The 11851-nt window shown below is 47.6% G+C and overlaps 6 protein-coding genes across 10 annotated transcripts; 4 read left to right on the top strand and 2 right to left on the bottom strand.

Annotated features, from left to right (window-relative positions):
• Positions 1 to 120: 120 nt before the first annotated feature.
• LOC131206294 (GTP-binding protein 2) lies at positions 121 to 3035 on the top strand. 5 transcript variants are annotated; one of them, XM_058198800.1, is made up of 3 exons: positions 121 to 262; positions 930 to 2486; positions 2554 to 3034. In XM_058198800.1, exons 2-3 carry the CDS (start codon positions 939 to 941, stop codon positions 2836 to 2838), a joined length of 1833 nt encoding a protein of 610 aa, XP_058054783.1. In that variant the 5' UTR covers positions 121 to 262; positions 930 to 938; the 3' UTR covers positions 2839 to 3034. The 5 variants fall into 5 exon arrangements, with proteins under 5 accessions (XP_058054783.1, XP_058054782.1, XP_058054784.1 ...); XM_058198799.1 differs by having other exon boundaries at positions 131 to 266; XM_058198801.1 differs by lacking the exon at positions 121 to 262 and adding an exon at positions 320 to 481.
• Positions 2926 to 4316, bottom strand: LOC131206295 (evolutionarily conserved signaling intermediate in Toll pathway, mitochondrial). Its single transcript, XM_058198804.1, has 2 exons — positions 3367 to 4316; positions 2926 to 3302 (listed from the first exon to the last, which is right to left on the bottom strand). The coding sequence occupies exons 1-2, from the start codon at positions 4250 to 4252 to the stop codon at positions 3001 to 3003; spliced, it is 1188 nt and encodes a 395-aa protein (XP_058054787.1). The 5' UTR covers positions 4253 to 4316; the 3' UTR covers positions 2926 to 3000.
• A 174-nt stretch (positions 4317 to 4490) lies between these two features.
• On the top strand, positions 4491 to 5708 carry LOC131215489 (RNA-binding region-containing protein 3-like). Its single transcript, XM_058209879.1, has one exon. The coding sequence runs from the start codon at positions 4491 to 4493 to the stop codon at positions 5706 to 5708; it is 1218 nt and encodes a 405-aa protein (XP_058065862.1).
• A 258-nt stretch (positions 5709 to 5966) lies between these two features.
• Positions 5967 to 7431, top strand: LOC131216499 (S-phase kinase-associated protein 2). Its single transcript, XM_058211009.1, has 4 exons — positions 5967 to 6209; positions 6285 to 6908; positions 6988 to 7147; positions 7232 to 7431. Exons 1-4 carry the CDS (start codon positions 6017 to 6019, stop codon positions 7416 to 7418), a joined length of 1164 nt encoding a protein of 387 aa, XP_058066992.1. The 5' UTR covers positions 5967 to 6016; the 3' UTR covers positions 7419 to 7431.
• Positions 7432 to 7576: 145 nt separating this feature from the next.
• Positions 7577 to 9136, bottom strand: LOC131213527 (dnaJ homolog subfamily C member 8). Its single transcript, XM_058207585.1, has 3 exons — positions 8925 to 9136; positions 8512 to 8832; positions 7577 to 8415 (listed from the first exon to the last, which is right to left on the bottom strand). The coding sequence occupies exons 1-3, from the start codon at positions 8976 to 8978 to the stop codon at positions 8005 to 8007; spliced, it is 786 nt and encodes a 261-aa protein (XP_058063568.1). The 5' UTR covers positions 8979 to 9136; the 3' UTR covers positions 7577 to 8004.
• Positions 9137 to 9368: 232 nt separating this feature from the next.
• Positions 9369 to 11769, top strand: LOC131214004 (protein cereblon). The gene is made up of 5 exons (XM_058208302.1): positions 9369 to 9885; positions 9979 to 10313; positions 10377 to 10740; positions 10820 to 11038; positions 11113 to 11769. Exons 1-5 carry the CDS (start codon positions 9565 to 9567, stop codon positions 11365 to 11367), a joined length of 1494 nt encoding a protein of 497 aa, XP_058064285.1. The 5' UTR covers positions 9369 to 9564; the 3' UTR covers positions 11368 to 11769.
• Positions 11770 to 11851: the final 82 nt, after the last annotated feature.

Below are 11851 nucleotides of genomic sequence, written 5' to 3'. Positions count from 1 at the left end.
TTACTGGGATCAAATCGCAACCGGTGTAAGAGGATCTGGCAACACTGCGCCGCCGTCAAAAGCAGTCAGCTGTCAAAATAAAGAAAATGTTTCGTTGGAAGCTCTCTCTCTCTCTGTAGGACGCTGCTGACGCTCGGTGACCGATGGTAAACAAGGGGTGGGCAGGTTCCGCTGCCACAACTGCTGGCCGCTCTGAAAAATCTCAAGTATAAAAATACCGTAGCAGACACACGTACATGTGCACCGTGAAGCAAACTGCAAAGTAGGTAAGCCAAGGAACGCTCGAATGTCCCGTACACACTCCTTTCCAGCCAACTAGATAGTGTCCCAGTCCCAGTGGCCGGAACGGAGCAGAAGTGTGTTAAGCGAAGAAAGAGTGCTAAATAGTAGGGTGGCCATGGTTGGCTGACTGCTGCGTCCGTTTTGTTTTGATTTTCAGTGCCCATCTTCTGTTTATCAACAAAGAAAATTTTCTATTTTGGTACGTGCTTTTTCTTCCTCGCTTACTACGAGCAACGCCAGCGACGCGATTGTGAAATAGCACCCAAAATGTTGGTTCAATCGGAGTGTACCGTCCTGTGGTAAGGCGATGAAGTGGTAATGAAAGAGACCGACATGCAAGAAGCAGTGTGTCTGTGCTTTTTTCTAATTTCTGTTGCAACATTCATGACGAAACCACTTTGGTCGATGATGAAAAGCAATGTAGGGCATAAACAACCGCCAAGCGGAGGTTGAAGAAAAACCCTTTGCCAGACATTCTACAACACCTTGAAGGTCAAAGAGTTTTTTCCGATATCGTGAACTTGTTAAAATGTTTTATTTATCGCCAACTCTCTCTCTGTTTCTTATTTTTTGAGACGCTCGCACTCTTATCAGTAACCGTTTCGCTACAAACCATTTTCATCAACCAGGTTTTTGTGCCCTTTCAGCTTACTTTGATGGGTTCTTTTTTTGACCTTTTCGATCCGTCACCAACGGCGGAGTCCGAGTGTGACGCGGACACACGCAATGACAATGGCGAGGACAGCAGCGACGATAGCGGCAGCTTTGGGGACAGTGGCTCCGTGAGCCACCTACTGCACCATGCCCCCGATGGCACCGGCAGTAGCGAGCTCATCCTGAAAGGCATCGACTTCAACCGTGGTTTTCTGCCGCCCGAACCGCAACTCGGGAACATTGAGTATAAACTGAAGCTGATCAATCCGTCGAAGCAACGCTTCGAGCATCTGGTCACGCAGATGAAGTGGCGTTTGCGCGAAGGAAATGGCGAGGCCATCTACGAGATCGGGGTGTCCGACTCGGGTCACCTGCACGGCCTGAGCGACACCGACATGTCCGTGTCCCTGCACACGCTCAATCAAATGGCCCGCAAGCTGGACGCTTCGACAAGCGTGCTTCGGCGCAAGAGCCTGGCCGATGATCGGTCGGTGGTGGAGGTGCTGGTGCGCAAAATACCGGATGACCAGCACAACATAGAGGTCCGGGTGGCAGTGCTCGGTGGGGCTGACGCGGGTAAATCCACTCTGCTGGGTGTACTGACGCAGGGAGAATTCGATAACGGGCAGGGCCGTGCCCGGTTGAACATGTTCCGGCATATGCACGAAATTCAAACCGGTCGCACATCCTGCATATCGCACGAAACGCTCGGCTTCGATGCGCAGGGTAGCGTGATCAACTACAAGTACACGGAGATGATGACGGCGGAAGAAATAAGCGACCGTTCGACAAAATTGGTCACATTTATGGACCTAGCCGGGCATCGGCGCTATCTGAAAACGACGGTGCAGGCACTTTCTGGCTACTGTCCTCACCATGCCCTGATCGTGATCAGCGCGGGCAACATCAGCACCATGACACGGGAGCATCTGGCGATCGTACACGCTCTGGACATCTCATTCTCTATCATCGTCACCAAGATTGATCTCGCACCACCGGAGCCGGTGCTGTTTGAGCTGAAAAATCTGCTCACCTCGATCGGTTACCGCAAGATACCGTACTTAATCAGCAACGAGGACGACGTGCTAAACGCCAACGCACACCAGAGCGCCGAGCAGATCGTGCCGATCTTCTGCGTCTCGAACGTGACCGGCGAAGGGCTCGATTTGCTTATCAAATACCTGTACGTACTATCGCCCGGCATTAGTAACGCGGAAAAGGAAAGGCTCGAGCAGGAGGCGCTCGAGTTTCAGATTGACGAAATATTCCGCGTCGCTGAGGTGGGCCTCGTGGCGGGCGGATTGCTGGGTAAAGGGGTCCTCACCGAGAACAGCCAGGTGAAGGTCGGCCCGCTGCAGGATGGTTCGTTCTTCTCCGTTGTCGTACAAACGATTCACCGCAATAAGGCTCCCTGTCGGGTGGTGCGTGCCGGGCAGAGTGCTTCGCTGTCTTTCAACGCTATCGAACCGATGCCACCGTTACGCAGCGGTATGGTGATTCTACCGGATTACGAGAGTGATGACATAGCGTGCGGGTGCTACTTCTTCCAGGTACGTGAGAACGCTCGATCGTTCTTCATTTTCTCCCTTACGCTTACGCTTTCTATTGTTGTCGTAGGCACACGTGTCGGTGCTCTTCCACGCGACGCGCATATTCAAGGGATTTCAGACTACCGTCCACATCGGTAGCATTCGTCAAACGGCCATCATCGAGGGTATTATGGGAGCCGGGGAAACCGGCATCGGTACAAATCAAACGGCATCGGTTCTCTTCCGATTTGTCCGACATCCAGAGTATGTGCGCCCCGGAATGCGGATACTGTTTCGTGAGGGAACCAGTAAGGGAATCGGTAAGGTGACGCAAGTTTTCCCTCTTAAAAAGCCGCACTCGAACTCGACTTAGACGGAGACTGCGCCGAGGCGCCAGATTTAAACTTCTATACATACACCTACTGCAAGCATATTAGAACGATTGATAGCGTGTGACGATTGTTTAGTAATAAATTTTACTGTGATTTGAACCAGAATTGCTCCGCCTAACACGTCGCCGCGCCTATCGGGTGGTCTATTGTTGTGGAACTTTATTGCTGTTCTCGTCAACGGTGGATAGCTCGGCGGACGGGAAGATAAACTTAAACAGAACCGCAATTGAGGCCAGTACCGCATTTCCATTCTCCTTTTCCAGCAGTCGTATCCACGATAGCAGTGAGTCTTTGGTAGAGGTCCCAGTACAACAGATCGCGTAGATCGTGCCATCCTCCTGCTCATGCACCGACCGACGCCGAGTGCTTAGCTGTGACGCGGATGGCGAAACATTCCGGTATCGGAGACCCACGCCAAAATATGGCACATTGAGGTTACTCACATCTATTGTGGAGGATAGAAAATTTCAATTAACCCCTGCTGTGCCGCACGATTCAGAATAGTTTACCATCTGGGTCACCTTCCGTGTCCGGGGGTGGAAGTGGCTTTGGGGCGCTTTTTAGAACGAAATAGTTGATGGGCTTGTTCCGCATCCATATTACAAATGGTCCCTCGATGTAAAGGGACTCCTGTTTATCGTGCGCCTCCAGGAGCTCCGATTGCTCGGCACTCTGTCCACTGACTACCCACGTATGGTCCAACGCATTTTCTACCACTTTTGTCTCGAATACATCGATCTTACTGCGCGGGTCAACGGAACACATCCGCTCGACGGCTAACCGTCCCAGCTCTAGGGCATCGTTCGGTACAGGATTGGGAAGCAACCAGGGGGAAAGGTTTTTAAACTTCGGCATCCAGTACATCATGCGCCAGTACTTCCGCACCGGGTGGCCCTTTCGGCCAAATACGTTGATCAGCATCGCCTCCATCTCATAGTCCGGCATAACACCGTTGTCCTCCATCTGCTCCAGCAGATCGATCATACACTGTTGCTGACGCGGGTAGTGCATAAACTCGGCTTGAAATATGTTTGTTGGGATGAATTTGCCTTTGGGCATCACATTGATCAGTGATTTGTATACGGCAATGTCCTTGTGTACGCCAAAGGCTTCCATGTGCTTGAGAGCGGCGTATATGAACTCTACATGGTTACGCCTGTGAACGTTACGGTTTATGAAAATGTCTACCATTTGTATGTACGTTTGCTTATCCTTCTTGGCGGCTGTTTCAAACAGATTCGTGCGCAAAACTAGACTCTTTTCTTGGCCATTTTTCTCGTTGTCTTTCGGTGTCTGTGTTGCGCACTGTCGCACGGAACTAAGCAGTGGCGTCTCTAATCGAACGGAGAGCTTCAAGATGCCTCTCGACAGCCTTAAATACCTCGAAAGTAGCATTTTCAGATACTTGTTTTAAAATCTAGGCGAAATCAACGAGCCAAAAGCAAAAAGTTTTCCGCAATCAAATCCGGTGTTTAGATAACTACACGAAATGTCAACTGGCAAAAACGTCAAAATCATACGAAAGCAATCAAGCAGCAAAACTGACTGACGTTTTGACGCGAAGAGAATAAACAAACAGTGTTTCATAAACTGGCGATTAGTACAATCAAGAAACGCAATTTTACTGGTTTCAATGTCTCCAATTGCTTTACGGATCTTTAATTTTCCTCCCCTATTTACAAACGTAGATGTGAGGGAATATCTTCATCTATTCGGACTGGAAATAAAACATCTTTACAAACGGCGAGCAGCCGTTTGTGCTCTCGTTTACGTTAGCACCGAGGCTGCGGCACGGTTAGTGATAGCTCGTCTTCATCAGCTGCTGATCATTAGCCATCGTTTAAAAGTCGAATACTCTGAAGTTGCTATGAATGATGCGGAACCGGACGATGCTGGAGAAATTAGTGTCACTGCAAAGCGAAAAACTGCTGACAGCATCCTGCAGAAAAGCTCATTCCGGGGCTATGAAGGATTCCCTCCACCGTGCCTAATGTATCGGTACCCCAAAGCGTCGTCAGGCACATTGAACAAAATATCACGAGAGCTATCAACGAACGTGGCATTTTACTACCAAGTATTGCATCTAATGAACAAAATGAATTTAACACCACCGTTTGAGACACTGAAAGGATCGTCAGAAAATCTCCAAACCCTAAACTTAGCCTCTCATTCGCTACACAGCGCATCGGACGATGAATCGGAACTAGAATCGGACACGGAAAATATCTCGCTCAAGAGATTGAAACCGGCCACCAGCATATCTCTGCCGCGAACGATGAAAGTGGTTAACTATGACTGCCCAACCGAGCCATTAGTTTGCGTGAAGCAACAAAAAGTGTCGAAATTAGAAATACACCTTTCCGGGACCTCAGTCGTTTCAAGTCGTACACCAAATTCAGAAGAAACCTTAAAAATAACCAGTGGCAATTGCGCTCCACATTCTGAGAGTGCACCTGTTACAGACGGTCCGAGGTCGTTGGATGATATTTTACAAAATCGAATCCCCGATGAACAAAGAGCGTTGCTGAATGTGTTCCAAAATTACACTCCCGGAGAACCGTCGGACAAACTGTACATAAAAAATCTCTCCAAACATGTGACCGAACAGGATTTGAAGAAAATTTTCGACCTTTTCTTCGAGCAGGATGTTCTCAGGGTAGTCGATGTAAAGTTGATGAAAACGGGTCGAATGAAAGGCCAAGCGTTTGTTTCGTTCGTTTCGGTAAGCGCGGATAAAGCCGATGAATTGAAGAAAATCGTGGCAAATGTGCTATCCGTAACGAATGGTTACATTTTAAAAGATAAACCTATGGTTATATCCTATGCAAAAAGTAGTAAAAGCCAAGACTAATTCTGCATTTTTTTGTTGAATATGCAAACGTGTGGCCAATGGTGACTCTTTTCATTACAAAAAAATCGATACGAGTTAAACAGACGATTAAAACAACGTTGTAAATAATAAAAATACTTGCCAAATTCGAATTTCAACAGCATGCCTGCCCAAGATTGAAACATACCCCGTACACCAGATAAAATGAATAAACCTTGAGAAATGCCAATGGGCTGTCACAAGTCCTAAATGCGGTACAAGATCAATGTAAACAAATTTTCTTATGTGGTATCGCGTCGCGTCGCGTAGTTTTGGTTATAACACCCGATATGATGGATCCCCCAGCTACTAAAGCACGGGCTCCGTTGAGTACTGTTTCCAACAACGTTAGTGTACACTCGCAACAACCGCCGGTTGCGGACAGTTTACAAACGTACTCCGTTTTTCGCAATGTGGAGACAAGTTTGTATGAAGACAAGTTTTTCCTTTATCGCAAAAAGCCGGACAAAATGTGGGACAATGGTAAGTGTTCGCTGGCGATTGATTTTCGCATTGAACACCGTTAGTAACATGACTGCATCCCTTGCTCACTACCAGATCCCTTCGCATGTATCTCGGACGAAATGTTGCTACAAATTTTTAAGTGGTTACCAAAAAAGACTCTTCTCCGTTGTGCTGAAGTTTGTCGACGTTTCAACCGCGTATCGAAGGACGACGCACTTTGGGTACGCATCGATTTGTCGGGATGTACGCTACGGTGCGACTCTCTCGTAACGATACTCAACCACCGATTAAACATTGTGCGCATGGCCCAAACTGAAATACTCTGTCCGACACAAGCTCCAGTCTTTCCGCATTATAAGGCAAAGCTTCAATATCTGGACCTCAGCATGTGTACCATCGACAAGGGTGTGCTATGTGCGCTGCTCAAGAGCTGCCGCGCCCTGCGGATGTTGAGCTTAGAAAATATACCTCTCGATGATGCCATATGTAAGGAGATTGCGGAAAACCAACATATGGAGTCTCTCAACCTAACCATGTGTACGGATATCAGCACCGAGGGTCTTTCGGCAATTGCTGCCTCCTTGTCCAAACTACAGAGTTTCAACGTTGCCTGGACATCCATATCATCCAAGGCTATACTACGTCTGGTGACACAGATAAGCCCAACGTTGATGCGAATCAATCTGGCAGGATGTCGGAATACGCTGATAGATGAGTGTAAGTTAAGCACCGCAGACGGCGCATGGTTTTGGCTGTAAACCGAATGCTTTGATCGCACGTTTACCTTTCTTTGCAGCACTGGCCATACTGGTGCATCGGTGCCCAAACCTTCTTGAACTCGATGTGTCGGATTGTGCGCAGTTGACGTCGAAAGCGATCGACTCTCTCTGCAAACTACCAAAACTAGAATTTTTAAGTCTGTCACGTTGCTATAATATTAGCACAACCTCTTATCTGTAAGTGATCGTTTGTTCTAATGATTTCCTTGTAAAAATGGATTTTTTTTCTGCATAATCCCGGGACGAATTGTTTTTTTGCAGAAATTTAGTCCATCTTGAATCGCTTCGGTTTTTGGATATTTTTGGTCTCATGTCGGACACCACTTTGGTAGTGGTACAGAACGCATTGGGCAGCATAGGTATCAACAAGTTTTACCTCAGCTCCATCGCGCGCCCCACGGTCGGCTCACGTAGGACATCCATCTGGGGCTTGAGGACACGAGAATAAAACCATCAACACAGTTGCCAAAATGGAATTTTTAATATAATAAAAATTGTATGTGAACGTAAACGAAATGTAAAATGAAGCATTCTATTCATTTACCCACAGAGTCATGCTTTACACATAACTGTGATGAGTTTCCATTGAATGCAGTGAGGTATGTTACGCAAATTTGTCCGTTTATTTCATCGTAAAGGCTGTACTGTTTGTGTGCAGAGAAATTGTTAGTTACCGAGAGAGTCCGCATGCTCGGTAGAAGTGTGGCGGAGCACTACCAGAAACAAGATAGAACAGAACAGACCCAGCGGTGTGGTTTCAGTCGTCGGCATGTCTACCCTACCCTCACCCATAAGCAACGCCCTTTAACAAAATGATTTAGAAAAGCGGAAAACCCCTGAGAAAACTAATATTATTAAAAAAAACTCCACCGGTTGTGGTGCCGTTTATGGAAAGTTGCGCAGGAGGGTGGAACAGAACAGAAAGAGGTGGGTTGAACTAGAGGTTTCGCGATTAAAACTAAGTTCTCTCTGTCAACCGGCTCCCGATTGACTGCCGTTTGTAGACGGACGCTTCGGTGTTATTGCTCTGGTCCCTATCGCGTTTCGGGCTTAATTTTCGGTGGATTGAACGAAGTGTACTTGGCTTTTTTCGATTTTTTACTCTTTACCGGAGCAGCTGACGCAGAGGCCGCAGCAGCCGATGAGGACGTCGACGATCCGGCCTGAAAAGTGTGCCAACTATTGACCCGGCTTTGACGGGATTCCTCGAAGTTCTTCTGCCACTCCTTCTGCAGATCGCGTTGCTCCTCCTCGTCAATTTCGGCCTCTCGCTTGCGCTTGCGTTCTTCCATATCACGTACCTCCAACTGCTGGCGCCGACGTTCAATGTCCGCGAAGAGTTTCATCACCATCACGTAGACAGCATGTTTGTACTTGGGCGGATCGTCTTCGGGCACACCGTCGTGCTTGCCTTCTTTTTTCAGCTTCTTCTTTTTCTCGGCAATCTATAAATCAAAAACGGCGGAACGGGATTAGGCGATAGGCGGTTGAAACGGTACCAGAACTTCGAGGCATGGAAATCAGTTTCCTTCAATCAATACCATCATATCCGTGCGATCCTTTGCTTCCTCGTACACTTCTAGACACTTTTTGCGGGTTGCTTCATTTTCGAGCGTCTTGTACGCTTTGCTGATGATTTCGAACGCCTGTTGGGCTCGCTCCTGGTTGTCCGGGTTCTTGTCCGGGTGCACCAGTATCGAGAGGCTGCGATACTTTTTCTTAATCAGATCTAGCGGGGTGTCGCTGTCCAGCTGAAGGACTTCGAATGGATTTAAATTGAAATAGGTGGCTCCTGGGCGCAGCAGGCGTTCAATTTGCTGCTTTGACGTAAGCACCGAATCGCGTTTTTCGATCTCCTTCACCTGCAACACAAAACCGAACGGAAAGCGATTGTTTGTTGTCGGTTCACCCGCTTCGCATTCACGCAGGCCTCGTTCAAGCCCGGAATACGTACCTCGGTATAGAATTCGTTGAATGTTTGCTCCTCATGTCCCCTAACGTGGGCCATCGTTTCCGAAGTCCTTGTGGGGCGGGATTGTGCTGGCTGTGCCACAGACCACCAAAAACCTATTTCGTCGTCGAGGTATCTTTCGCAGCGCGTTTGTTGTTTTGATTCACGCTTTTGTTTTTGACTCACCGAACGCTTCTGAACGCTTGAGGCCAACCATTTTCGATGACAGCTGCTGTCACAATGTTCACAGTGACCTACAAAGTAATAGCACGACATCACCCCGCAAACAATAGTGATGTATTTTAAGAATGTTAAAAATAATTGAATGGAAAAAATAATGGGAAAGGGATGCTATCGGTTGGCTATATGCCATCACAGCTAAGCACGATTGAAACGATTCGTTTGAAGACCTTGCAAAGCAAACACCAACACAAACTTAATGCTCAAACAGCTGTGAACATCAGTGTTGGAGCACTGGAATGCCACAGTAAACTTTGACAACTAGCAGCAAAATTGGTTTGTTTGCATAAAAGTGCGTCTCAGTGGACGGAAGTTTGTTTTCTGGCGTTACACGGTGAGGTAGTCGGAGCCCAGAGAATATCGGCCGAGAAGTAGTTTCTCCTGAATATCGGCGATCCCCAGGATGGAAGGTAGCTCTTCGCACGGCAGTGGTTCTGCTGAAGCAGACGGCATTCAACGGGACATTGCTACCCGACGGAACCGTATAATGCGTATGATACAGCGAACCATCGACACAGACGACAGCAGCAATGGGTCGGAGGACAACAACAATGGGCAAATGGAGGAAGAAATTGCCGAGCAGGAGTACGAAACAGCCGATTCGTCCCCTGTGCCCGCTGTGGTGGACCCAGCGCTAGAGTTGGAGCTGTTCGAAGATTACATACGGGAAAGGGAGTCGGCAGGAACCGAAATCTACAATACAGAGCTTCCTACCGAGCACGCTGTAAGAAAATTCCATGGCAACCGACAGATAAACCAGATTGGTTCGGTTTCCATATTGTGCGTTTCTTTTCATTCTTCACTTTCTTTCCGACAGTATCTCGGCAAACTGGAACGGGTGGAGGGAGTTGACTATCTGGAACCGGGGAAAACGTATCGGTTACCGATTTACAGTCATCACTCGATCGTGTATCCGGGCGAAATCGTGCCACTAATGTTGGGCCGTGCCAACCTGTACAATGGGGGCTCGGACGACGACTCTTCGGATGGGCTCAAGTTTGGGCTCGTTTTTGAGGACCAGTACACGAGCAAAGGTCGCGTTTACGGTGTCACCTGCCAAGTGTACGAGCGTGGCGACGAGGGAGAGTCGGCCCTGCTGAAAACCATCGCCCAGCAACGGTTCTTCATCGTTCGCCAATCACAGGAAAGAAGGTATGCCGCTTTCGCCACAATGAAAGCGATGGCCAATTACATTTGTTCTTTTGTATTGTTCAGAGTGGAGGTAAAAATTCTCCCCGAAATCGTGCTTCCGGACCCGCTGATTAGTAGCTGTTCGAACGCAATGGCGCGGTACGCATACAGTCAGCAAAAGGATCGACTAAACAGCTTCAAGCGCATGCTAGCGCAAACGAGCGTGTGGCCAAAGTTCGTGTACGATCAGTACGGGACCGACGAGGTTCTGGCCAAAGTGAAACGTTATCTGTCTTCGGTCAAAATAACCAGCGTACCGACCGACCCGATCAAATTGTCGTTTTGGCTCGCGAGAAACATACCGCTTACGGAGGAAAATCGCACAATGATCTTCTGCACCGATTCGGTGCTTCGCCGCATGCTGATTATCAACAAAGCACTCGATCACGTAAGCTGCTTGAGGACGCTCAGGCTTTGGTACAAAGCGACTAACACCTAGATATCTTTCTCCTTCCGATACAACGCAGATGTGGTACTTTATCTGCAAACGGTGTGATAACGAAATCGCCAATTACAACGACATTTTTGCCATGTCCAAACAGGGAGTCCAGACGAGCTATTGCAACCCATCCGGTTACGTGCATGACACGCTGACGGTGCTGAAAACGAAAGAAAACTCGACCAACACCGTCGACCGGCTCTCGACAGAGTTCAGTTGGTTTCCCGGCTACTCGTGGCAGATTACCGTAAGTACCTCCGGTCGCCGCGGCGATCGCAGATTCCGGCAATGTGTGACGAACGATTTGTGTATTGGTAACAGGTTTGTGCGAACTGTCGGCAGCATCTTGGATGGAAATTTGTGGCAACGAAAAAAAATTTCCTACCGAAAAGCTTTTACGGTTTATCGGGCACTAATATAACGGTGAAATCGCACGGCGATCTTAAGAACAGCCGGCCCGAAGGGAGGCCGACCAGTGCACCTACCACGAGCAGCGCAACCGCCAACAGTACGGCCGCGGGCCCAGCGGACGACTATTACAGCTCGAGCAGTGACGACGATTTTTCTTGGTACTAGCAAATACTGTGTGGTTTGCTTGTTTTTGTTTCCTTTTTATTTTTACTTTTTTGTATAAAATTGATTTAAAACAGCAGAGGTATGGCCAGCTACACGTTATGTTCTGTACACTCTTCTGTTTACTATTTCAATTGTATGTTTTGTTAAATTTAAAACATCGTTCGTCATATGTTCGTCAAACGAATCTGTTGTTCGTTATCATTTAAGCATCGAATCGTTGAAGACTGAATTTAAGTTATGACTGCGTTTGGTGTATAGATTAATATCACGAAAACCTACATCACTCTGTGCGGCAGTTGTCTTCACCTATATGTAATATACAGTTAACGGTTAAGGTTTATCAAGTCTCGTGTGCAAAAAACTATTACTTTGACGTAGTAATAAAAGTATATTTCAATCCAATTATGGTGGTTCTTTTTGCTGTTGGAACAATCCTAAATTTCAAACATTTTCTCTTAAAATCGTTGTTAGAATTTTCTCTATT

This window comes from Anopheles bellator, chromosome 1 (genome assembly GCF_943735745.2).
Source record: "Anopheles bellator chromosome 1, idAnoBellAS_SP24_06.2, whole genome shotgun sequence".
Lineage (NCBI taxonomy): Eukaryota > Metazoa > Arthropoda > Insecta > Diptera > Culicidae > Anopheles > Anopheles bellator.
The sequence above is the reverse complement of the archived record's forward strand: the minus strand, read 5'-3'. Positions and strand labels throughout refer to the sequence as shown.